The 27468-nt window shown below is 35.1% G+C and overlaps 2 protein-coding genes across 5 annotated transcripts in view; one reads left to right on the top strand and one right to left on the bottom strand.

The window, feature by feature from the left end:
* cacna2d4b (calcium channel, voltage-dependent, alpha 2/delta subunit 4b) overlaps nucleotides 1–23507 on the bottom strand; it is a gene marked incomplete at its 3' end in the record, with an annotated part of 32333 nt that extends 8826 nt beyond the window's left edge. For 2 of the 4 annotated variants that reach the window (XM_084095169.1, XM_084095171.1), the window contains exons 1-27: nucleotides 23375–23507; nucleotides 23160–23290; nucleotides 20574–20655; nucleotides 20237–20353; nucleotides 20029–20088; nucleotides 19652–19814; nucleotides 19180–19311; nucleotides 18994–19054; nucleotides 16203–16353; nucleotides 16047–16121; nucleotides 14163–14252; nucleotides 13952–14065; nucleotides 13628–13706; nucleotides 12783–12916; nucleotides 12520–12537; nucleotides 11903–12061; nucleotides 10190–10264; nucleotides 9991–10077; nucleotides 9821–9892; nucleotides 9456–9517; nucleotides 9263–9330; nucleotides 6782–6827; nucleotides 6540–6637; nucleotides 6231–6324; nucleotides 5995–6087; nucleotides 5232–5362; nucleotides 5071–5139 (exon numbers count right to left, since the gene is read on the bottom strand). In XM_084095169.1, coding sequence (XP_083951295.1) covers nucleotides 5071–5139; nucleotides 5232–5362; nucleotides 5995–6087; nucleotides 6231–6324; nucleotides 6540–6637; nucleotides 6782–6827; nucleotides 9263–9330; nucleotides 9456–9517; nucleotides 9821–9892; nucleotides 9991–10077; nucleotides 10190–10264; nucleotides 11903–12061; nucleotides 12520–12537; nucleotides 12783–12916; nucleotides 13628–13706; nucleotides 13952–14065; nucleotides 14163–14252; nucleotides 16047–16121; nucleotides 16203–16353; nucleotides 18994–19054; nucleotides 19180–19311; nucleotides 19652–19814; nucleotides 20029–20088; nucleotides 20237–20353; nucleotides 20574–20655; nucleotides 23160–23290; nucleotides 23375–23380 — 2467 coding nt within the window. In that variant the 5' untranslated portion in view covers nucleotides 23381–23507. The remainder of the gene's footprint in view (nucleotides 1–5070; nucleotides 5140–5231; nucleotides 5363–5994; nucleotides 6088–6230; nucleotides 6325–6539; nucleotides 6638–6781; nucleotides 6828–9262; nucleotides 9331–9455; nucleotides 9518–9820; nucleotides 9893–9990; nucleotides 10078–10189; nucleotides 10265–11902; nucleotides 12062–12519; nucleotides 12538–12782; nucleotides 12917–13627; nucleotides 13707–13951; nucleotides 14066–14162; nucleotides 14253–16046; nucleotides 16122–16202; nucleotides 16354–18993; nucleotides 19055–19179; nucleotides 19312–19651; nucleotides 19815–20028; nucleotides 20089–20236; nucleotides 20354–20573; nucleotides 20656–23159; nucleotides 23291–23374) is intronic. The other 2 variants (XM_084095170.1, XM_084095172.1) reach the window with 1 other exon arrangement.
* On the top strand, nucleotides 324–5471 carry lrtm2b (leucine-rich repeats and transmembrane domains 2b). Its single transcript, XM_084095174.1, has 4 exons — nucleotides 324–472; nucleotides 1204–1320; nucleotides 1400–2143; nucleotides 3191–5471. The coding sequence occupies exons 2-4, from the start codon at nucleotides 1263–1265 to the stop codon at nucleotides 3667–3669; spliced, it is 1281 nt and encodes a 426-aa protein (XP_083951300.1). The 5' UTR covers nucleotides 324–472; nucleotides 1204–1262; the 3' UTR covers nucleotides 3670–5471.
* Nucleotides 23508–27468: the final 3961 nt, after the last annotated feature.

Raw genomic sequence — 27468 nt, 5'->3', positions numbered from 1 at the left:
ATGATTTTTTCAGTGCAGGTAATTCCCAGATATTTACGTAAGAACCCTGTATTCATGTTTTCCTGGAAAACATTTGTTTATGCTCTATATCACATGATTAATCCTAATGCAATATCATAAGCTACAGGAAAAGAGTCATGAAAAAAATGAAGAGGCTCCCATTTCTAAGCTGTATCAGCTGATGTTTTTTCTCTTTTACCCCCTCCTCAGTCCATCTCTCTCTCTCTCTCTCTCTCTCTCTCTCTCTCTCTCTCTCTCTCTCTCTCTCTCTCTCTCTCTCTCTCTCTCTGGCACAGACTGTTCTAATGTTAGTCCTACTAACCGATGTGACCCACGCTCATACACACACTGGGAATTGCAAGCTGTGAGGAACAACTGTACGTTTCTATTGTTTCTTTCATTTTCTGTTGATTTGCTCACTCTACCTTGATAGGAGCAATTATGAGGACCTATAGATGAGCACTGCAGAAAGGTATGTTTCTGGTCTGATTTGCTTTTAGTATAAGTGCAATCATAATCATTTCTCACTGATTTGTTTAAATAAGCAATGGTCGTTGTTTGTGCTCATTCAGTATTTAAGACTTTGTTGCACAGAATAAATGCTTTCATTTCAACAGTTTTTAGTATAACTTAAGTTCATACCATAGTTCATACCTTAGTTCGTAGCTTTTTTTCTTCTATAGATCTATAGTACAACCCGGTTTAATCAGATATACAAATATTTCATACATTTTATGAATTACAAGAAGTGGACATTCCAACATGCACTATTTGATCCTCTTTTCACTGATAAAGCGGATGTCGTTCTCAGCTCTGATTTATTATCTAATGGTGTGGACAGTTTAATCCGTGATAGTTTAATGCAGCAAATGTGATGGGCAAAAAGGAATAACAGCAAGTAACCTCAAATGCATCTAGTTTTTCACAAGGCTTTATGCTCTTACAAAAAGCAATGGGCCTCTGGGCAGCTTTTATATAAAGTACTCTCTTTTACTCTTTTCTTTTCCTTCTGAAGACTCAAATCCATTTCAGGTCTGCCTCATGTTCAGCCTTCACAGGGCATTCATTTTACATTTTAATTTTAGTCATCTTATTAGTACCATCATAAATTAATCTGTACCAGCTGTGCATGCACCATATGACCTATCCTCCTAAAATATCTTCTTCTAAGGGTATTTGTTCCCATTATCGTAAAAATTACAGCAATTCCAGGAGATTTCCAGGTGGATTCATCATGGCATTCATTTGGTGTAGACTAGTGGATGCTCCTGTTTGCTGAGGAACTGTTACAACAGCATTTGACCAGGATGAACATTCTAAGTAAGACCCTCAACTTATTATAAGTATCCTCAATCTTTTCAACTCTTACAGTTTCCTAACCCTCTCCCTTTTCTTGTAGTTTCCTCGAGTTTGATGATCCTTCTGAGCCTGTGTGGAACATCCGCAAGTTGTCCATCAGGCTGTTCCTGCAATGTGAACCAAACAGACTGCAGTGACCTTAACCAACTGGCTTCCTTGAACTCCATCCTGGACCAGCTTCCCTTCAACACAAGCTACCTCAACCTCTCAAAAAACAACTTCACCATTGTGGAACCAGGGAGCTTTTCCAATCTCAGCATCCTGACATATCTAGACCTCTCCAGAAACCTTCTCTCCACCATCAACCCTGGGTCTTTTTCCAATTTCAGTGGCCTGCTACATCTAGACCTCTCCAGAAACCTGCTCTCTACAGTTTCTCCTTCTAGCTTCTCCCATCTGAACAACCTGGAGTTCCTGGATCTCTCTGAAAACGTCCTTGTGAGGCTCCCCTTCAATCTGTTCTCTGATCTCGGCAGCCTAACAGAGCTGGTCCTAAGAGACAACAGGCTTAAGGAACTGAACCCAGACCAGTTCAAAGGCCTGACTGAGCTTAGGCGCCTGGATCTTTCCTTAAACAGTCTCATCTCCATGCCCACACACCTACTGGATGGGCTTCAGAACCTAGTGTGGCTCTCGCTTGTGGGCAACAAGCTGAGAACCCTGCAGCAGACCACACTTGAGCCAGCGACTGCTCTACAGCACCTCCTGCTCGACGGAAACCCCTGGAATTGCAACTGCAACTTAATCCCACTCAAGCACTGGCTGGAATGGATCATGTATACAGGTGAGTGAGGTCATTTATCACTGCGGGAAATAAGTGATGCACATATTGGTACCATATCGGTTATCGGCAGATTTAGAGAGATTTCAGAGATTTAAAGTCACAATGTTACAGAAGTAGCAGCAGATAATTTGTTCCTTATTGTGATATATCAGAGTAAAACGGATTTATATAGGGTGGGGACGTGGTTCTATGCATCGGTAGCAGTTGATAGTAAGAAAGGGGCGGAGTTTAGGAGGACTAAATGATTGGAGAAGTCTGGCATACATCACCAGAGAGGTGTTGTTTTCACCAGAAGATCAGTAACAGGCAAATGGAAAATAGAATAAAATTTTTCGTTCCATGTTGATCTTTTATTGTTCATAATCATATCCTACATTAATATTTAATTAAGATTACCTTTGCTATCATCTGATGCTCACTTAAATTTCATCTTTAAAAACACTAATAACAGTTCAATTTAATCTTTAGCAAATCTCAAAATGAATATCCATTTTTATATTATTTGTATATACAATTATAATGTTGTGATGTCTAAATTCACTTGTAGCATTGAAAAAGCATTTTGTATATTTTTTTTACTGTTCATTTTTAATGTATTTACAAAATAATATAGAATTTATTATTGGCCATGTATTAGTATATGCGTGTGTGTGTGTGTGTATATGTGTACATACATTTTAAATGATTAAATAAATTAATCAAATTTTTTTTTTTTTACTGTTTTATTAAAATTTTTTAGACTTGTAAATCTAATAAAGACTAATTAATAATAAAATCTAATAAAGTCTAAATAATCTAAATAAAGTTTATAGTCTAAATTATTAGGCACTTATTAGTTATCAGCCAAAGCATGAAAATATTTATCAGCTTACCGGAATTAGTCCTAATTTTTAGATACTTAATAAAACCCATGAATCTATACATTTAAAGACGCTGCACATACATATTTAACATAGACAAACACATTTAACAGCTTTAAAATGCATTTAAAACTTATGAATATGTTATATTTTAATATTTTATTTGATCTTTTTTGTCATTCCATAGGTGGCCGTGTAGATACCGCCAACTGCTCCTCTCCTTCTAATTTGCATGGTAAGGATCTTCGCAGTATCCCTATGGAGATGTTCAGACCCTGTTACCCCCTCTATCTCGAGACCAGGAACCCATCTGCTGCCGAGGGTCACCAGGTCCCAGCCGAGCCAGCAGGAGACTGCATCCGCCAGCGCTACCGCCCTGTGAGTGTGAGGCGAGCGACGGCCACAGTGGTGGTAGCTGGGGTGGTGTGTGGAGTGGTGTGTGTGCTGATGGTGGTAACGGCCACCTACGGCTGCATCTACGCAACGCTGGTCGCAAATGAACATCAGCAGCTGACGCATGGGAACAGCCAGCAGCAACAGCCACTGATGGTGGCCAAGGAACCAGAGCCGGATGAAAAAGAGGATCTGATGCCGACTATCGGAAAGGGAGCAGAAGCCACTGAGTGCGTAGGGTGGATGGCATTCCCTCCAGAAGTGTGTGTTTAAAGCACATAAGGAACTCATTGGGTTTATATTGGTGCTTTTTTTATCATTGATGTACATAGATTTATAAATGTTTAGTTTGGGAGGGAGAGTTGGAGGGCAAAGACCCAATGTAGCTCAGGAGCAATTATAGCTCATACTAATTAAAGACAAAATATATAAAACTATTGATTACACCTGGTATTAAAATGCGTTTTGGTTGATCAGAACACAAGTGGACGACGCTAAACACAGGTTTGAGCTTTTCCACTTTCGACCAATTCCAGAGGTAGTCGAAAACACATTCGACCGGATTGCTTTCGAAGTGTAGACGCTCATGTGGTCAAATGCATTCGAACAACCACAAAAGACCTCCTGCTCTCCGCCTACTGGCCTAATGCGTAAACATTTTGGGAAGCGCTCAAGCCAGACGGGATTTAAACTTTGCCAGCTGAAGACCCAAATTTGGTTTGAAGACGAAAAATGTACCAAGCACAATGTTCTCTCGCGTTCATATGTAAATTGCGTGAGATTATTTCGTCAATTAGAAAGAAAGACCTGAAAAGGCCCATACATTACCCACCCACAAGTCCCTCCTCTCAAAGAAATCAGGACAGAAGTGGTTGAAAGTGGACAAAAGAGAAAGATTAAAACACCGGGTGTAATCGGGAATGTGTCTCCCTCGTCTACTTGTGATCCGATCGACCAAAACGCATCTCAATACCAGGTGTAAACAGGGCCTAATTCTTAAGTGGTACTCACTAAAGGTATCAAATGAAGGAACATTTCGAAGCAATGTTGAATATGATTTCATGTAATCTTTTATATTTTCCTATTTTCCTAACAAACCAAGTCGTTTGATTTCTTATGGCTGCTATCGATCATATGTTAAATAGCATATTAAATAGTATATTTTTCTCAAATTTAGAAACAGACTATATTTTAAATGTGTTTGTCTATGTTCAATATATTAAAGTACATATATTAAAATTCTGGTCGATAATTATGATAAATAAGCTTCTCTTTATGAATAAATAAGCATTGTGTTATTAAAATTCTATACGATTGCATCAAAATAAATGGAAAATTATACACTAAAATCAATCATTTTAAATGCTTTAAAGTGATTACATTCAAGTGACGACACAAATGACATCACTACATTATGATGTACAATATGAAAATGGATATTTATTTTGAAATTTGTATTTTTAAAGATTAACTTTAATGAGCATTAGATTGCAACTAAGGTAATCAAAATGAAAAAAATAGGTGAAATGAGTATGAACAATTAAATATTTAATATCGACCAAACAGAATTCAAATATGGTCACTCCATTTTTAATAATTAATGATGCTAAATCATTATATGTTGAATGTAAAATCAGATTTCAGAATTCAAACTATGGCAGACAGATATCTTACCTCCATGAATAGCTGTTCTTTTCCCTTCAGTCACTGTCACAGATGTTATTGCCACAAAAGTGTTCCTGCCTGTATGACATAGGAGACTGTTATAGGATACTGTAACCTTCTGTAAACTTTGACTTTTCTACAAGTAAATTTAATAATCAGTACTTAAGCACCTTTGTTTATATCATCATGTGGGACATAGAAGAAGAATTGACCCGGTTTGTTCTCAGCTGCCAGGCGATACCAAATTGGAAAGTGATCCACTGTGAAGAGGTTCTCTTTGTCCACACGGGTCAAGAACTTCCTGTTAGGTCAAAGTGTCAGGAGATTTGGGGAAAGGCCAAAATCTATGTTTTTTGAAAATACTGTTTCAATAACATATTACAAATGAAAAATAAAATCTGACAACAATATCGTAAATGTTTTTTCTTTATCTCAAATCATGCTAAAAATTGTTTTATCTGGTCCAGCTACCAATGTTAAAGGCTCACTGAAATGCCTTGAAACGCCCAGCATTATTCAGTGTGTTGACGTAACTTCCACTGACACAGGAAGATTGGGCGGGGGATATCGAGAAGCTCCTCCCCTTTTTAAAAATAGCATTCACCATGTAGAAAATAGTAAATTTGTGAACAAGTGACCGATTTCAGCAGCAGCTTCAGTGTCTATTTATAATGTAGGGGGCAGGAAGCTTTAGATTCTAAAGAGCATTTGATTGGACAGAAAATCTGATGAGAAGCTGAAGTGCAGTGATATCAACAAAATCATTGATCCATATTGGCAGAAGTAAGAGACTGTAAGTTTTGAATGCTTATATCTTCTAAATGCAAATTTTGTCATTGTTTTGGCGCACACTAGCTTATAGATAACAGTAGGGCTAACATATTCATACTAAAAGCCAAAACAATCAAGTTGATTTTACAATATCTCACTCACTTTCCCACACGTTTCTCACTTCCTGCATATCTGATCACACGCATGAGCCCAGAGCGGGTTCCAAGGAAAGCTGACTCCATGCCTTCATCTACCCTATAGGGAGATAAAAGCAAAAGGAGAATGACTATAAACAATCTTTCCAAAATGACAGTGGGATTTTATAGGACATACAGAAAAGTCTGGCTTTGTGTTGGTGCCTAATGCACAACATACACAGCTTAAATAAAGCCTCTTACCCAGAGCCGGTTAGCGTTAGCGCTGTCCAGTAGGCCTCCAGTGGTGCTGTTACCACTGCATCAAAAAGAACTTGCTGTAGCAGTATCTCGTCACCTATTACAATTCAAATATGTACTTAAGCAATACAGGATGGTATTTTTGATAATTGCTTGCATGTTAAACATGTAAAATAGCTGAAAACACCAGGCAAATTATAATCAACAGGCAAAAGACAGGGATTAGCAGAGCTAAGTTTGAAGCATTGAGTATTTAGCATCTGCATAGAAAATATTGTAAAATAAGGTAAAACACAGATGAGGAAAACTCACACTCCAAGTCAGGCTCTTTCCCAGTCAGGTATCGGACCACAGCCTGGAGCTGAGTGAGCTTACGGTGGTGTGGGTCAATATCTGTCTCGCAATACGTCCTGAGTGGGTAAACCAACTTTAACTTAGCAAGACACATAACTAAGTTTTCAGTTTTTTCAGGACCTGTTGTCCTGACGGTGTTCAGAAGATATATTTCTGCCTGTTATGTTTTTATATTCTTGCTTCAACTCAAAAGTACTTACCATTCATCTGCTATAGTGAGGTCTGGCTGCTGAAGGTCATGAAGACCTAAAGAAAGAGAAAGTGGTAGCAGCTAAATTCTTTTCAATGTGTGTTTTTATAATTTCTTCAACTTTGGGCACTGTTATTTTTTATTATTTGCTACTTTTGAAATGCCTTTTAGGTATAGGATTACACCCATCCCCAGACTTTCAATTTTCCCAGACTTTCAGACTTTCAAGAAAATCATCAAACATCAAAATATTAATTATTGAAAAACTATGATTATCTAAATCAAAAAGTGGAATAAACAAAGATTTCCATATTTATTATGTGAAAATTATCTGTAAAATGATATACATTTTTAAATTAATTAAAACTGTTCCTAACATACACTACCGTTCAATAGTTTGGTGTTGGTAAGATTTTTTATTGTCTTTGAAAAAAGTCCCTTATGCTCACAAAGGCTGCATTTATTTGATTATTAATGCAGTAAAACAGCAATATTGTGAAATATCATCACAATTTTATATATATATATATATATATATATATATATATATATACACTCACCTAAAGGATTATTAGGAACACCTGTTCAATTTCTCATTAATGCAATTATCTAATCAACCAATCACATGGCAGTTGCTTCAATGCATTTAGGGGTGTGGTCCTGGTCAAGACAATCTCCTGAACTCCAAACTTAATGTCAGAATGGGAAACTGATTTAAGCAATTTTGAGCGTGGCATGGTTGTTGGTGCCAGACGGGCCGGTCTGAGTATTTCACAATCTGCTCAGTTACTGGGATTTTCATGCACAACCATTTCTAGGGTTTACAAAGAATGGTGTGAAAAGGGAAAAACATCCAGTATGCGGCAGTCCTGTGGGCGAAAATGCCTTGTTGATGCTAGAGGTCAGAGGAGAATGGGCCGACTGATTCAAGCTGATAGAAGAGCAACTTTGACTGAAATAACCACTCGTTACAACCGAGGTATGCAGCAAAGCATTTGTGAAGCCACAACACGCACAACCTTGAGCACGAGCTCACCAAAATTGGACAGTTGAAGACTGGAAAAATGTTGCCTGGTCTGCTGAGTCTCGATTTCTGTTGAGACATTCAGATGGTAGAGTCAGAATTTGGCGTAAACAGAATGAGAACATGGATCCATCATGCCTTGTTACCACTGTGCAGGCTGGTGGTGGTGGTGTAATGGTGTGGGGGATGTTTTCTTGGCACACTTAAGGCCCCTTAGTGCCAATTGGGCATTGTTTAAATGCCACGGCCTACCTGAGCATTGTTTCTGACCATGTCCATCCCTTTATGACCACCATGTACCCATCCTCTGATGGCTACTTCCAGCAGGATAATGCACCATGTCATAAAGCTCGAATCATTTCAAATTGGTTTCTTGAACATGACAATGAGTTCACTGTACTAAAATGGCCCCCACAGTCACCAGATCTCAACCCAATAGAGCATCTTTGGGATGTGGTGGAATGGTAGCTTCGTGCCCTGGATGTGCATCCCACAAATCTCCATCAACTGCAAGATGCTATCCTATCAATATGGGCCAACATTTCTAAAGAATGCTTTCAGCACCTTGTTGAATCAATGCCACGTAGAATTAAGGCAGTTCTGAAGGCGAAAGGGGGTCAAACACAGTATTAGTATGGTTTTCCTAATAATCCTATTAGGTGAGTGAATATATATATATATATAGTTGTATTATATTTGTAAATTATTATATATTTCTTAATATAAATGTAATTTATTCCGATGGTGGCGAGTGTGTATGTGAAGTTTTAGCTCAAAATACCCCACAGATATTTTTATATAGCATGAAAGTTGTCACTTTTTGAGGGTGAGAAAAAAACTCATCGTTTTTGTGTCTGACCCTTTAAATGCAAATGAGCTGCTGCTCCCAGCACAGGGGGCGGAGCTTCAACTGCTTGTTTCCTTTTATCTCACACAGACATGCACTGAAAATTTCAAAAACTTTTAGCCTTTTATGTTCAAACCGAAGTCAGAAAGATGGAGAGACTCAAGAAGAAGTGGCAACATGTAGACAACATTTCTGAATGGTTAGTTGGTGAATTTATGTAGTTTATGTGTAGTTATCTTCTAGTCGTTGATTAGCATAATATGTCTTGATAACCTATAAATCGTGTTCTGGGGGCGGGCCCGGTTTATGTAAATTTTAGGGTTCATGATGTCCTGTAGTCCCTACCAGCCGTTTGTTGTAGTCCTTAAAAAGCGATTTCTTTAAAATAAAATTATTGCTTTGCTTTGAACTTTGAGCGTCGTAACTTTGCAGATGTTGTTTATGCTCAAACAGCAACATTACACACTAACTAAAGTTAGAAAAGTGAAATCATATTCAACCACCCCTTTAATTTATTTCACAAAGAAAAAAAAATCTTACTGACCCCAAACTTTTGAACGGTAGTGTATGATTCCCACCTCAGTATATCACACATGCTATTAATCATACTGTAAACTCACCCTCCTCTACGGAAACATTCCCAAAGATCATGTACTGCCCGTGACCTCTCGTAAGCACCATCCCAAAGCTGAAACCACATCAGAAACAAGCATCATGTGAAGGTTGTTACTAAAATATGCGTTTTACAATAATCTATTTCATGTACAGTAAGTATGACAGGAATATTCGAAGAATTTGAGAAGCATATCAAACCTAAATGGAGTTTCATTGATGGTTGTGTAGAAATAATCATTTTTGAGGAACAAAGGCCTTTTCTGGGGGATAAATGGAAAAATACAATCACAAAGACTATCAGATTTATTAGAGGTTATTGCTCAATATAACATTTACATTAAATATAATTCATTATCACTTTATGTTACACTTATTAAAATGGTGAATCTTATAAAACCTGTCCAAAATATCTATGGAGGAAAAACACAATAACGAGAATCTGAGTTAAATGATGGTTCTTCTTGTTGTTCTTGTTACGTTCTTGACAGGACTCGTAAGATTCAGCTAAAAGAAGGAGTTAAAGCAATTTAACATTATGACATAAAAGTTGCAAACATGCTCACCCCTTTATCCACAGCTGCTCTCACATCTAAAGCCATAGTGCCAGTTTCTCCCTTCACCATGGCTGTTCTCAACTGCACAGACAGGGCAGGACATCATAAAGACTTCGCTGAGCCTTAAAACAGTGAGGATACTTACAGAAAGTAAGCGCATATATATTTGGAAAACTCACAATGTCCTCGGTGTCCTCCCATTCTGCCTCTGACAGATCCACACTGTTGTAGTTAGGCTTGGGTTTCAACTTCTTCCCATCATGGTACTGTTACAAGTGGGATGACAAATCAGTATACATTTATTCATAGTATTTGGGTCTATCTAGAAGAGCAGATGTTTGAGTGATTGAGACAGTAAGAGGATTCAGACAGACTCACCAGTGGTCTTAAATCAGGATGTGCCAGGATATATCCATTGTTTGTGATGAGGAAGGCGTAACCATGTGCTCCAAGCTAAAAGATACCACCCATTAGCATCCACACTTTCATATTTATTTATTCATATCAGAATTTGTGGCTGTTCATTGAAATGTCTAAAATAAAAGCATCCAAATTTATGGGTCTGATGAGTCTGAACATGTCGAAATATTTATGTACAGTCACAATTTTCTAAAAATAATTTACCTAGAAAGAAGCTAAATTGATATGTGATAATGTGACATTAGATTTCCAATTATATTATACTATTACATTCCAATTATTATATATATTATTTAAATTGTAAAATGTTTATAAAACATGTCAGCATTTGTTGTACAGCCTTTCATCTGAGCTGATATAAATAAATAAATATATATATATTACAGTGAGTATTTTTTTTAATCAATGTGAATTATGAGAATTACACATAAACTTCTTTATGATAAAGAGATTTTGTGAGGTAAATGTGCTTATGAAATGAATGTCAGAATATAAATATAAATGTAATATAAAAATATTAAATATTTTATAATCCTAAAATTTGTGAGGTAAATGTGCTTGTTATGAAAATTATGTCATAATATAAATATTATATATAAATATAAAATATTTTATGATCCTAAAATTTGTGAGGTAAATGTGCTTGTTATAAAAATAATGTCATAATATAAATATATATTTAATAAAAAACTATAAAATATTTTATGGTCCTAAAATTTGTTATATTTTCCTATATATATATATATATACAGTACAGTTCAAAAGTTTGGAAGCATTACTATTTTTAATGTTTTTTAAAGAAGTTTCTTCTGCTCATCAAGCCTGCATTTATTTGATCAAAAATACAGAAAAAAATTTAATATTGTGATATATTATTACAATTTAAATTGTAAAAAAATTTAATATTGTGATATATTATTACAATTTAAAATAATTGGTTTTCAATTTATTATACTTTAAATTATCATTTATTTCTGTGATGCAAAGCTGAATTTTCAGGATCATTACTCTTACAGTCTATCACATGATCCTTTAGAAATCATTTTAATATGATGATTCATTATCAAAGTTGGAAACAGTTCTGCTGCTTAATATTTTTTCATAACCTGTGATACTTTTTTAGGATACTTTGATGAATAAAAAGTAAAACAAATAAAAAATCTTTTGTAACAACAATATACACTACTGGTCAGTAATTTGGGGTTACTAATTTTTGTTCTTTCTTTTTTTGAAATAAATCAATACTTTTATTGAATAAGTATATTCAAATAGAAAACTATTATTTTAAGTTGTAATAATATTTCACAATATTACTGTTTTTTTCTCTATTTTTGATCAAATAAACGCAGCCTTGATAAGCATTAGAGACTTCTTTCAAAAATATAAAAAAACGTAATGTTTCCAAACTTTTGACCTGTACTGTATATATATATATATATATATATATATATTCTCTTTTTTGATTTTGAACTGAAATATGATGTGGACATGTTTCATATTTAGTTCTAATTAACAGCTTGTCACCCACTAATATTTTACTGAAATCACAAATAGCACCTGTGGTAAATATATATAAGCTTCAAATTATTATTATTGTATATCTAATAAGTACATTATTAAGCTTCAAAGCTTCAAACTTCACTAGCAACCCAAGTGGTGGCTTTCTTGTACCTTATATCGCGGGGCAAGTTTCATAACTTCCAGCAGGGGGACGTCAGTTCCCACCACTCCCAGCAGAATGCCATGAGAAAGCGTTTCCTTCTTCTTACTGAACACTGGCATAGCCACTGACGTCATGAGCAGCAGACTGTGAGCCTTGCTTTTGAACAGCTATGGGAGAGATTTGAGAAAAAGCAATTTTGCATCTTACACGTTGAAGACCAAACATTCAGACTGCACACAGTTAAAATCAACATGAAATCAAAATAAACCCTATTTACCATCCACATGCACATTTTTCACGATCAGAACAATCCCAAATGAGTAAAATAAAGCCTCACTTTACTTTTATTTTTGTTTCACTTGGAAATACGTCATTACAGAAGTAAGATGGGTTGCAAACCACATTTCATGTTGATTTTAATAGTGCAAGCTAAATCATCATATCATGCCCTGAAAAATGTGATAAATGATGCTAAACAGTAGGGGGCGTCCTAAAACAAGAAGTCCTACTATGCTGACCAGGTTAACAACTACATTATACTCTGAGCACAGGCTAAATATCTAAAGTCTTCTATTTATACATGCTAAAATACAGTGAAGCGTGTTTTACTGTCTATAACAGTTACCTCCTTAGTGTTAGGAAGCTGTGTGATAGAGAAGATGATGGCGATGAATGGGAAAGAATCACATTAGTGCAGTGATATATGAGGAAACATGACACAGTACATATTAGCACACATTTGGGTCAAAGAGCACAAAAAATCACATTGAAATGAATTATGAACAGCTGGAAAATGAGAATTGGGAATTTATGAAATGTGAATTCAAGCTGATTTTGTATTATCAAATTCTCTGGTGTTTTTCTGATTGGTGTAATTGTTTTACTCACAACAGTGTCCATATATGCCTCGGTCCAGATTATGTCATGGTCATGGTTGATGACCATTGGTCGACTCAAAACATGAAGATACTCCATGACGTTCTCCTGTACGTCAGCCAGCGTAGAGACGTGAGTATAATATCCTGTAAATATAAAATATACGTATACGTTTTTAGCATATTTTCTCGATGGAAAAAGAGCTTAATGAACATGCAGCGCAAAAGGAGTTTTTTTTTTTTACCAATGAACCATCTGTTCTTATGGTTCCAATAGGTTGATTTATAATGAGTGAAATTATAATGAGTGGAAATGGTGCTTTCAAGCTTCCAAAAAGACACAAAAGCTTGATCAAATGCTCACGCACTATATTTCAGGTTTAATAAGTTATGTGATATTAAGTTAGAGTTATTACTAACTTAAAATCTTCACCAGAACAAATCAGGAACAAATCTAAATGAGTCTTTTTTTCTTTTTTTTTTAATGAATCAGTTGATCCAGTTCACAAGAATCATCTGTTCTGAATGGTGCATCAAAGAATGCATTAATGAATCATTCATTAACTGGACATTTGATTCACTGATAAATCAAATTGATGTCTGTCTCGAGTTCAATTCACTGACTCAGTTGTAGTGGTTGACAGCTCACTGGAGGGGAAGATTAACAACTTCAATTTCTGTTCCTTACAAAAACTATGATATGGTTTCAGAAGAGCTGATATACTGTACAGCATGAGTCATATCGAAAATGATACTTTTATGGTGCTTTTGAATGTCGAACGTTTCAATCTTGTGTTCTACGGAATCACATGAGGGAGAGTAAATGATTGAATTTTTATTTTTTGGCTGACTACATACCCTTATTGTTGCAGGCAATCCATTTGGCGTTTTCTGAGAAGGTCATATCTCTGCCAATAAGGTAAGTAAAAACCCGTACCTGAAAACATTACATTTTATGTTACTGTAGTTTGATCATTTGGAAATATATCCATACATTTTTTTGTTCAACCAAGTCTCGTTGTCTTAAAATCTGTTTATGAAGGTAAAGTGAGCAATGCACACCAAGACCTTTTTCCAGAAGGTTCTTCAACAATTTTACAGAGCAGTTTGCAGACTTTATAGATGCTGTACGTCATATGTTACAGCCTCCGTTCCCTGTAGAGTGAGCAGATTGTGTGTTACCTTCCTGTCAGGCCAGTTGAACTCTTCAAACACTGATTGGAAATCTTCCATGGCTCCGTCTGTGATCAGCATAATTGCTTGGTTACATAGGCTGCCCTGACCATTTGCTCTGGCCTAGGACACAGGAAGAGGAACATGGGGACATGCAGAGGGTTGGCATCATATGCAGTTTTGTATGTTTATGTGAACAAGTATTGTGAATGATACTGACATCAGCGAGGATGCGGAAAGCCTCCTTCATGGCTTTTTTTACTTTAGCCTCTCCCTTTACATGGAGTTCATCCATAAGCAGCTTGAAATGCTGAAAGGAGAGATGGGATAGGAAAAAAGTGAGGATTTTAATCTTTTACGCTTTCCCCAAAAATCTAAATCTCAGTATCTAATCTGCTTCTCCTCGACCAGTGTTGTTATTGTCAACTAAAATGAAAGCTAAAACTAAAACTATTACAAATAGTAAAAATTGAAAAGAAAAATTGTTTATGAATTTATTTATCAAATCTTCTTGCTGACTTCTTTTTAAAACATAATTTTGACAACTTGCATGTCTTTTTCCCAGATAATAACTGACCAGTGGCAATAAAAGGGTTAAGACTTAGAGAGATCGTTCAAAAATGGGCCGAAACATAGGATCAAGTTCATCTGAGCCGGTGGGACAGGGATCTCAGTGTGCTGTTGTCTTTCAGAGCATTTCTTAGAGGATCTGTGTCAGAACCTTGAGCAGATGCAGAGTGACTTAGACAGGGAATGTCATTACGAGCTCTACTGACCCATCAACCTGTATTAAGTCCCAGTCTGTGAATGCACAGACCTGTCCAACTGTCCTACACAATTTACATTATCCTATCTGTGGGTATTTAGAGATGCACAATACTAGACTAAGTTGTATGGCCATTTAGTGCGCTCAGGGGTGCAGAAAACGGTCTTTGAATTATCTTCATTTGGGGTCTTTTCTTCGCAAACACTGATATGTGAGAATATTTGTGATTAATTAATCAGCTTATCATGTAATTAATTAAAAAAAAAAAAAAAATGTAATCAGTTCGTGGCATTATCAATAAATATAAATATATGGTTTATTTCTACTGCATGTACAAAACTGTCTGAATTCTGATTTCACTAACAAAATAGTATTACGAGAGTGATCCAAAGGATGAAACGTGCTACCTGCAGAAATTTCACTATCCGATCGCACTATAATTCTGTATCCAACTGTAATTCCAGAGATTAGAGTATGTCCCTACTTGCCCTCTGATACATAACAAGCAAAAAAGCTGCACATTAGATCAAATCATGCACCCGCTAGCCCATCACGTGACTAAAAGCAACAGCAGAATGAGGATGGGCCTAGTTTCTCTGTCAAAGCTACAGCCTAGTGTCCCTGAAAAGAAACACCGTTTGTTTCAGTGATTGAAAAAATTCATTCGAGTGCAAACTTTCACTTCTGTGAAGCAAGTAATAAAAAAATAAATAAAAAATTCATTATTTAAATGTATGTATATATATATATATATATATATATATATATATATATATATATATATATATATATATATATATATATATATATATATATATATATATATATATATATTTATTTATTTATTTATTTATAAGTAACTATAACCAATAAGTAAAACATGCACATGTTGATTTCCCAAAAAGAGTACGAATTTTAACACCAGCCCGACTTTGCGACATTGGTTCAACCAGTGGGATGAGTTTGGGCTGGGACAATCTGTTTTTCCAACCAAAGGCTGATGGAAGGAGTGTTTAGATTTGATTGAAATGAGAGTCGCATGGAATGAAAACAGTTCAACATAAAATTGCACAAGACCTAAATAATATTGAATAAAATGTAATAATTCAGAGATATAACAACAGGAAAAAACAAATATAATATAGGCTAATATAATGATAAAGATCATAAATAACACATATCTAAATAAATTATAGAAAATATAATAATAATGTAACTCCGTGTGCGAGGCATACGTGAGTGCATATGAGGGAATGGTAGGGTGCCGGTATCCTGCGGTGTCGATTGGAGTCATTGGCTTAGTTACTCAGGCTCAAGTGAAGTGGATAATCGACTTACCTCGCGGTTGTCCAAGTCTGCCTGCACCAATGTTCCCTTAAAACAGGGCTCCACGTAGCGGACATAATCAGTGTACTAAAGAAAGGACGTGCAAAATTTTACAATGCTGAGAAAATGAGTAAATAATGCTATATGGAAAGCAAAGTGTGCTCTTACTGCGATAACATTGACAAAGTCATTTTCCCCGAGCGTGTCCAGGATAGTGTTGATGGTGTGTTTGGCAATGGTCATTTTCAGACCTTTCATGCTGCCGCTGACATCAACCACAATGATGATGTCCTTAGGAGAGGTGGCAGCCTGGATATACCTGCGACAGAGAGAGGATTTTCTTAGAAGATTGCCTTATTCTGCGTGACCATACTCTACATCCCTAACTAACTTGCCAACACAGTAATTAAGAGTTTACTGAGGCAAAAGTTGTAGTTAATAGTTAGCTACTAATGAGAATTGGACCCTAAACTAAAGTGTGACCAGTATTATGATTATGAGAGCATTACATTACAGGTTTTTATGATTTAAACGTGTTAAGTTTGTGAATCAGTTCAAACTGTCAGGTCTTGTTTTGGTTCATGTTTCATGTCAGTCTTGTTTCATGTCTCTGTCATGTGATCCTGCCCTGTGTTCCCTTGTCTTATGTGTCATGTTCTGATTGGTTCATTGTTTGTTTCTGTAACAGGTGATCCACTGGAGGCAAGTTGTAGAACTCAAGTGCAGTTTATTAATACTCTTCAAAAGCAAGATCAAACATTAAAACAAAGGCATGGCATGAAACTCTGGAAATGGATGTGGACATGGACGTGGACGTGGACATGGACATGGACACCAACAGTGGTTACAGGGAAACAATACTTGACAAAGTTACAAGGCATACATGAGGGCTTAAATACACACAAGACTAAGGACTGGACAGGGGACACCTGTGAACAATCAAGACAATAAATCAATCAGAAAATGACACATAAGACAAGGGAACACAAAGCAGGATCACATGACTAGAACAGGGGATTACATGACAGAGACATGAAACAAGACTGATCTGAAACATGAACCAAAACAAGACGTGACACAAACTGTCCATTTCACTGATTCAAAACTCTGATTCATTGATCAGAGAGTGTGCATCATAACTCAACAATGTTCATAGATATCCTTGCATGGCACTTAATACATATGAAAATATTTAAGTAAAATATATATGTAGATAAATATTGCCGTTTAGTACTATTTTTGTATAAAAATATATGATTAATTAATTTAATTAATAAAATATTAGATTTGAATCTTTAAATTTTAATCTTTCACTTTGTGAAAGAAAACATGGCTAATATGCCTATCTATTATTATATTTTATTATTTTTACTGTTTTAGTTTACATTAAACTAGGGCTGTGAAATGATTAATCGTGATTAATCGCATCCAAAATAAAAGTTTGTGTTCACATAATATATGAGTGTGTACTGTGCATAATTATTTTGTATATATAAATACACACACATGCATGTATATATTTAAGAAATATTTGCTTAAATATACTGTATATATCATTTGTATTATATATAAATATAAATATTTTATGTATAAATAAAAAAAAATCTTAAATATATACATGCATGTGTGTGTATTTATATATACAAAATAATTATGCACAGTACACACACATATATTATGTGAACACAAACTTTTATTTTGGATGCGATTAATCGCGATTAATCGTTTCACAGCCCTACATTAAACACTAGGGAGGCACAGATATGAAAATGTGGCCAATACCGATAACCGAGAGCCTGATTACAAAAACAAGTCTCATTATTAAAAGCCACGTCCCACGTCCCAAGCACACAATTATAATGTTCTTATTATAATTTTATGTAGCCTATGACCGACTTGTGCTGTGCATGTTGCACTTAACTATATTTTCCTTTTTGAAGTGATTCCAATCATATTTCAAGCAATTCAAAACCATCATAGCGAACAATGTGCATCTGAAGTGTCTCAGCGGAAGGTAATAATCCATTATTTATCGGCTTTAATATCAGCTAAATTTTCTTATCGGGCCGATAACGATAACATTAAAATTGAACATATATCGGCCGATACCGATATGGTGGCCGATATATCGCGCATCCCTATTAAACACTTTTGCTGCGTCTGAAAGTGAATACTTCCCTAGTATGCGAAAAACAGTCCGCCAACAGTTCGATGGACACTTTACTATCCCATGAGGCCACGACGCAACTGACACTGGTAGGTCACATGATAACGACAACATGGCGGATGTAGTATGTATTATAGAACATACTTTTTTAACAGTCGCAAAGTAAGTTTAAGTTTAAGTTTTAAGTAAGTAAGTAAGTTTAGTTTAACATCATCTCATCTAATTTCAGCATCATTCATCTCTTTGGCAAAAATGGCTCTTAAAAACACATTGAAAAAACAAATCACCATTTTAAGCTATTTCAGTGCAAACACATAAATATCCAAATGTACTGTATATAAGATACTTTATCATTTTCTCAGTCCTATATAGGGCTAGACAGTCACAAACACAATGATGACGTACATCCAAATCTGTCTTGTTTCAAAATGGCCGTGTCTTAGTACTGGTGTGTTTATTCAGATTCATTGCAATCACTTGCTTTTGTATAAACACTCACATATGGAGCCTGTGTCAGTCCTACTAACCTGGCTGTTGAGCTGCTAACCACTTAAGAATGAGATTAAAGTCTTTCAATGGTATCAGAGCCTAACTGAGACACAAGCAGACATTTGGGTGGCATCCACACAGATAATCCTGCGTTGCACTCTGGGTCAGGAAAATACCTTGCTGAATCCAAGTCAACTGGCATACATTTCATTTCATATGAATGAATCAACCTCACTACATTGCCAAGCACTTGGACATGCAGGAGGTCAAATGTTTTAGGTCAAATGCTTTACTTTGTCTCACCAGTTTCTGTTTCTGCAGTCGAAAGCAACAACGCCATTAGGATCAGGGGTCCATTTGATTCCTAAAAGGTACAAAGACAAGCAAAACGAAATATGTTATACATTAATAATGCAAATTGTTTTAGTCGTTGAAGTTGTAGGACTGATCAATATGAAACAATGTTCCTGAAAACAGAATTGATCAAACCTGGATAGAGTCTGAAGAAGCCTGATGAGCTGCCAAAATATTGCCAAGTGAGTGTGGGATCCTTCTGGAAGTTACTGATGAATATGTCGTTCAAGGCCTCTGACATGTACACTCCATTAAGAATGTTCGGATCTGCAAATAAACACAACGCAAATTAGTTTCAGATGTTTAAATATTGCATTTGCACAAAATAGGCATCGAAAAGTTCATTGTTAATAATGTAAAAATGTAAAAAAAAAATCTTAATTTCAGTTCACACCGTTCAGAATATAAATGCAACCATCATATATAGAGTTAAGCACTCAAATCATAAGTAATCTTCATCCAGTGACGTTTGATACAATATACTGACTCTTTTTTTATACTGAATTTTAATTGTTAAGGCAAAAGTTCGAAATAACAGTTTTTTTTTCTTTTTTTTTCTTTAAATCAGATACAAAGCCAGTGGAGATTCTCATCATTGCTATCGTACCTTTGTTGTACACATTAGTTGGAACTTGGATGTCACTCATTAAAGTGTTGACTGACATCTTGTTGAAATGTTCATTCTCCTCCAATGGAAATTCGCCTCCAAGTTCAATGAAATTTCCCTCTTCATCCATAGTATTCACCAATAATGAATTAAAGTAGTCAAACTGATAGAAAAATATAGCAAAAAAAATGACCATGCAATAACTGTATTTACTTAATTTAATATACTGGTATGTATTATATAAATGTACTATTTATATAATAAAATATTTAATATATTTTACTGATCTATTTATTTAATTAATAAGTGATATTTATGGCATAATTTTACAATCAGGTTTACATACCAAATCAATTTTATTTTGATGATTTTTTTACCTTTAAAGATGCATTAAACTCATGATACAGGTCGGCATCCTCAGCTGTGTCTGCGAGCCTCTGAGGAAAAAGAGAACAGTATCGTTTCGATTCATTCTTATGAGTTAAAACCAAAGTTCCTCACAAAATAACACTAAACTGTGAATCAGAGTCTTAAAAATTAGGATCAATCTAAAAAAAATTAAAAAAATGAGCACCTTACACTGACCTTCACAGACTTCATCTTGCTGCCAAGCATCCTCTCGATTTCTTCTGAAAAGTCCAGCACTAATCGAGCTCCATCCAAGTCCTCTATTCTGATGATGGATTCAACATCTTTGAGTTTCTGGACAAACAGAGAGAATAGTTTTAGCATTTTGCTTTTCAAGAACAATTTGTTTTTATTTAAGGAATATATGCAATGGTTCTCCTGATTGAACATGCAAAAAAGAAGGCAGCAAGAAACAGTCATTATAATTAGCTCCTTTATTTTACTGACTATTAATATGACAAAAAAAAAGCTTTTTAAATGGACTGGGAAAGTTTACAATTTCATTGATATTTACCTTTTGTAATAGAGCCGCTCCTGAATATTTTGATGCAATGGCATTGATTTGCTCTGAAAGGGTGACGGCCCATTTTTGAACCCTAGAGATACAAAAAATTGAATTGAGTGTTTACCCAGAAAAATATATTCTAAGAATGTTTTGCTCACGTTCCCATTAAGTTATGAAAACTTTATTTCTGATTTTTCCACGAATGCTCAACTTCTTTTAAACATTTTTTTTTGGTTATATAAATGTTAAGGGAACATTCCGTCTTATAATTTTGCAAACATGATGGGAACATTATTTTTGAATGATCTAAAAATATTCTGAAACTTTGTTCATAACTTTGAAAGAAGCTTACCAGAACGTAGCTAAAGTTCTGTGAATGTTCCCTGTTAGCTGGGTAGGTACACAACAAATAATTTAGTTGGAATTCCCCTGGTAAACTTAAAATTATTAAACAAATGTCTACATTTGCTTGAATCCCCCCCCCCATCTGTCGGTCTATAAATATACATAATTGTCTTAGTTTGCAGGTGGCCCATAATCACTTTATAGGATTCCAAGTAATCTATTGATCTCTGACCATTGACAGTGAATGGAGACTTTGCAATCCAAACTCAAACAATCCTAGGTCACTGTAAATGATATAAACTCCACAAATATACATATATATAATAAATATACTATAATAAAACACCTCTGTCATGCTTGATGTACAGGGCACAAAATACCAACTGAAGCACTGTGGTTAGTCATATAAAGAGCCTTGTCAGCATTTTGTCATAAGAGTTGAGATCTTGGTCAGTCTGTCTAAACGTCATCAGGCTTATGTTGAAGAATCTCTGTTGACCTGAAGGAGTCTGGGATCATCAAGAGGGCTAGAGAATTGTGTTAATAGCTTGGCAATGTTGCGGATACTGATACTATTACAGCGAGGGAAATAAACAGGGAGTCAAGAACAACACAACAGATTAGGAAGCAACCATGAAGATTTTTTTTTTTTTTTCTGCATAAGCAAAATTTAGGAATAAAAGTACAATATGACGCTGTATAAAATAATTTATTTTAAAACAAATTGTACTTATTCAGTCAACTTTCTTTTCATTTAAGAATCCTGGGGAAAGTCACGGTTTTCACAAAAACACTAAGCTTAATTAATAAGAAATGTTTCTTGAGCAGCAAATCAGCATATTAGAATGATTTCTGAAGGGTCATGTGACACTGAAGACTGGAGTAATGATGCTGAAAATTCAGCTTTGCAGCGCATGAATAAATTACACTTTAAAATAAATAAATTTTGAAACTGAAATATTAGTACTCTTTTTACTGTATTTTTGCTTTAATAAACACAGCTTTAGTGAGCATTCCGAACCTTTAAAATATATACTAATTATTATTAAATATATTTTTAAATATTGATGACTCTGTTTTTTTTTAAATGCAGTGGAACAATTTTGTCCTTGAATTGTTGTAGTTATATAAATCAAAAAAATCTAAAAATAAACATTGGGATTAAGGTCAAGAGAAAAACAGTTTTCAGCAATAAATCCTTAAAACACAGATGCACTGGTCTAGTCATGAAATATGCTCGGTGTTACACCCTGAGCTGGTCTAGTACACATACTGTTATAATTTGTATGCATGAAAATAACGTTATCAGTACTCAAAAGCTCAAATCCAGTGATATTCCTTTGTGTACAGGACCTGTGGCCTGCATTGCCATCTGAGAACGAGCTGGTGTGATCCATGAGTGTATCACCACTTCAAGTCAGGACATTAACCTACTAGTTGACAATGTCTGAAAAAATTTAAGTCATAATTTGCTCACTTTCATGTTGTTCCAAACCTGTATGACTCTTCCTCGGTGGAACATAAATGAAAATATTTTGAGTGTTTTTAATGGACAAAAAATGTCTTCATAACACATTATTTTATGCTTCACAGAAAAAAATTGTCATAAAGATTTGAAATGATATGAGTGTGAGTAAATAAGGACAACATTTTCATTTTTGGGTGCACTATACAAATAGTTTACATACTTTTCAATAATAATTTAATTATTATTTATTTTATATATATAATCATTATATAAAATATATAGATAATAATGATATAATTATTTATTTCTGTATTAGTAATGAAAGAATTGTGCATACACAACCAAATTATCTTGCGTCTCCACCTTAAAATATTTTCACAGCTGCTTAGCTTACGTATGTCGCAAAGTGTCTGCCATCTGCTATTGCACTGAACGACTTCCAAGCCTCATGAGAACTGAATTTTACACCTCAACAAACTCAGGGAATCAGGGAATTACTAAAAACGAATTTCTCTTCCTGTCTTCCAATGTGCAAGAAACTGAAGATGGCACAGAGCAAATTAGACCCGGAAATAGTCTGTCTGGTCTTACAAGCATCTACCAAACCATTGATAAAAAGGACAGTAACACAACAGAAACAAAACAGTAGCCTAATATTATATCATCAATAGTAACTGTTACCCAAAAATACATCAAACAAGCTCAACATCTATTGTTTTCACTGAAAATCAAACCAGGGATGCCTATAAGAATAAAACAGATGAAATTAAGGTGAATCTTACGTTTCAGGTGGAATCTTCATTTGAGCATGTGTAAAAATACACAGCCAGCCTGTGTAGACCATGAGGAATGTGACCCAGGAAGACCTTCTGATGTGACACATGATGCTGACATCTATGCTTAAGAGCCACATCTGTATGGTGAAGTCGTGAGAAGACGTTTCAAAGAATCCACGACTCCAGTAAGACGACTAAAACCCAACTTCCATTCCACTCACTTCCATTCATGTTGGCCTAAATGTTTTCAAACGTCTCTTACGACCCTTCTGAGCTCCTCATCAACTGAACTTGCACATCCAAAAGTTCTTGGAGGGCCTTGTGATCCACGACGGAAGACTTCTAATCATGCTCAGATCTTCCAGAAACTTCTCAAACTCCCATTGGGCTGCTTTGAGTAATCAGTGCTTCTCATATTTGGGATGATACCGATAATCCAAATAATCCACTTAATGCTATCATTAAGTCCTTCTTCCTACTTGTTAAAATCAAGGCAAACGTAATATCAATATTTTAAGATTCTCTCCATCATGTCATCTGCAAAGCATCACATCTGAAAGGTGTTATCCAAAGTTCCATGGTTCTTGGCACAAAATAATCCCAGTTATAATATGAATCAAACGAAAGGCAAGCACAATGCTGCAGTTGAGATTCACTTCCAGAGCATGCAATCCTCCATCACCCAATTTACAGTGTAATCCACTTGGATTACAATCTCTCCACACAGTGGGTTCATAAGAGTGGGGAGGGGAAATGGAGAGAGGAGAAAAGGGTGGGCACATTGGAAAGACGCAGCGGATTGGGCGAGTAAGCATTTTGTTGTCTCTAAGAGGATTAATAGTGATTTCAGGAGGTTGGCCCATGTCCATCCAATCAGTGGAAGTGAACAGCTTTGGTTTGTAGAAGGACAAGGCCATCTAGTGGGGGCACGGTCATTTGTTTTGTATCATGATTTGCAGCCGTCCTCATGCCGTATCATTTATTATAATTTTATGTAAAACTCCAGTGCCTGTTCAGTTCATAGTAACTATATAGGAAAAAACAACCAGCAGGCTATTTTATTCATAATTTTCCTTTTGTGTCCCATGGATGAAAGAAAGTCATTCAAGTTTGAAGGTGATTATATGATAAAAGATTTTTCCTTTTTGGCTGATCTTTCCTTTTAATAATATTTATTGCTATTGTGATCATCATCAGGGATCTCAGAGGGCAGAAATATACCTTGACTTCCCATTGATGCATGTTATCCAGAAAATCTGGGTCTGGGAAATAAAAGAAATAAACAAGCACAGATTTCATGATTCAGAGGCAAAATACAGCAGAGATCATCATGATCAAACTTCATTCAGAGAAAAAAGGTCAGACACACTTACAAGCACATTAAACTCAGTCCTCAGCTAATGGTATCCAATGATGCTCACTTGAACAACTGAAAGAAGAAAAACAAATCAGAAAAGCAAAACAATGTTACATTTAAACAACATTTTATCATTCGAAAACTGTAGCTGTAAAGCTGGTTTGTGGTTATTGATTTCAGGGGGTTAATAAACGCACACATTTCATCACATAATTGCACCTCTTTACCCAAACTGAAGCGGCAAATTACTGTAGGTTCAAACTATATACATTTAACACACTTCTAAAACTTATTTCTAACGTATTATGCTCAGAGATTATACTTTTCCGAATTGAGCTGAAGTGAATATGTAATACCTACATAAAACGAATTGTTGCTGTCACACAATCTTTACCATATTTTTAAAAACAGCTATTGTTTTATAGTATTAAATCCAAAATATGACTCACAATAAAATGAATATGTAATGCAAACATGTTGAAGTTAAGCGGACATGCAGTCAGTTTATTATGCGACGAGGTGTTTCCACACAAAAGCAGTTTATTCATTGTAATATAATGCAATATTATTTACGTTATGTGTTGTTAAATGTAAAAGCAACCAATTGTTCTTATTTCTTTGTTGTATGGCTACACTGAAAAAAAATTGGAGTAGGATTTACTTGAAAAAAGCTAGGCAACTTTTTCCACTCAGAAAATGCTAGTAAATTTACAAAGATTTGCCAAGTAAAAACCTAAACATATTTATCAGTAGCTTTAATTAGAAATCTTTACGTTAAATTTACTTGGAATATGGAATTAAGTAAACTTTACTTAACCTAGTTAAGTGAAAGTAACAAAGAAAATAAGTAATTTTAACTTGGCTAGTTAAAGGTTGATTAATATCGATTTAGTTGAAATTTCCTTTGCATTACATTTGACTCAAACAATAATATTGAATTATACCAGTCATTTATAGTATGTGCTTTACTTAGACTATCTAAGTAATTTATACTACATCATGTCAGATGTTAAGTTTCATGTGAATGCAAAGACCTCAATACTTGGTAGACAATACACAATGACGGTAACATTTGATGGATAATTTTTGTGTTTGAATGTGTCATTTTGAGCAGAAAATTTACTCGAAATGTCACAAAATGGCAAGTTACTAATCCTGACAACAAAAGCAATGATAAAACAGTGTAAATACAGCTGGAAACAGTGAAAAATGAACCTCATTAATTATTCAAGGTCCAGTGCATGATGGGAACCCCAGTATCAGAAAAGTTGAGTAATTTTTACTTAATTTTATTGAGTTGATATTTACGCTTTCATTTCTACTCGCTTGAATTAAGTACTGATATGGAATTTACTTAGTTTTTTAAATTCTTGCCTGAACTAACTTTTTCATGTAAATTACATTGTTTTTTTTCAGTAGTATTTACTTCACCAAAAAATCATTTTTTACAGTGTAGTGCCAAGTAACTATATTGAAACATATTCACAACTTTAATGAGATATCACATTAATATAGAGAAGTATTAAAAAAAAAAACTCCCTTTTGATGAATTCTGTATAGTCAAATATAATAGCCTGTTGCTTAGCCTATGTCTCAGTTTAGTATCTTGCTAGCCGTCAAATGTCTTCAGACTGCACTGTTCTTTGGCATTATTGTCATTTATCTCTCAGCAGTTTATTCAGCCTACTAAAATATATCCTTAAATGACTTATTCAAGAAAAGAAAAGTCTCTTTTCTCTAACGTCAAGTTAACATATCGATTTACAAAGATAAAACAACCTTACCATACCTGTTAAGTTTTAGATTTGAAAATAAGGGAAATTTTCCGGCGCCCACCGCGAGCAGTCCCACCACCCCAACCAAGCTCCAGTAGGCTATCCCTTACATTTTAAGACAGGTGTACAAGAAAGCTAAAATCACCATGCTGTGAACATTCATTATAGCCTAAATGAAAACACAAAAGGGTATATATGAAGAGCATTTACTTAAAGGCTTATTTGCATATTTTCTGTTCATTTAACATTGTTTGTTTTTAAATTTACATTTTATTTTCATCCCACACATTCTTTTCATTTAAGGTCCTCGAATGTGTTCGAATATTTCACCAGCATCAGCCTTTTCACAGTTTGTATCACTCCGCTTGTCTGTGTTTGCGCAACTTGCATCATTAAGCCAGTAGGTGGTGACAAGTGACTGTCTTTATGAGTGAACAATTGAAATTTAATTTAACTGATTTAATAGTGCCAAAAACATTGATTAACTCAAGAAAGAAACAAGTTGCTGAAACCAAACTTTAATGCTAAAAAGTTTACATCTATGCAAAATAATCATTGAAAGATTTCTCAGTTAAGGCCATTCCTGTTTGGAATATGTGATTGTGTATTGTCAACTATAAGCAGAAACATTTTGCATTTCCATTTTCTAGTGTGGATCATTCATTTCAACATTTATTCTCATTCTCATGTTTAAGAATCTGTTATCTGCTTGACAAATAATTTATGTATACTGCCCACTGACATGCTTTTAAAGCTATTGTTATCAAAAAATGTTGGCCTTCAAACACCTTAAAATGCACATATGTAGGTCTGAGAAATCCAAATTTTCTCCCTAACCCCCCTAACTACCTCACATTTGAATGTGTGTGTCTGTGTGCTAATATGGGCTGGTGTGGCAACAGTGCCAGGACTGAATTTTTTAACCAGTCTGCCCCCTGCATACTGTAGGCCTAAATATACATTATTCTCTGTATCGAATCATGTTATCTTATTACCCACCCCAGCCCCTGATGTTTCGGACTCAGCCCCTGATGTTTTTAAAACCTAGAAACGCCCCTGGTTGGCAGCCCTGATCATATTGCTTTTCTTTTACAGTTTTTCTTTTCATTTCACATAACTTTTCTTTACTCTTTTAGTGAGTTATTGTACAGATTTGTTGCAGACTTTGCATTCGCGGTATTTA

Source organism: Abramis brama (genome assembly GCF_963993115.1).
Source record: "Abramis brama genome assembly, chromosome: 20".
NCBI lineage: Eukaryota > Metazoa > Chordata > Actinopteri > Cypriniformes > Leuciscidae > Abramis > Abramis brama.
The sequence above is the reverse complement of the archived record's forward strand: the minus strand, read 5'-3'. Positions and strand labels throughout refer to the sequence as shown.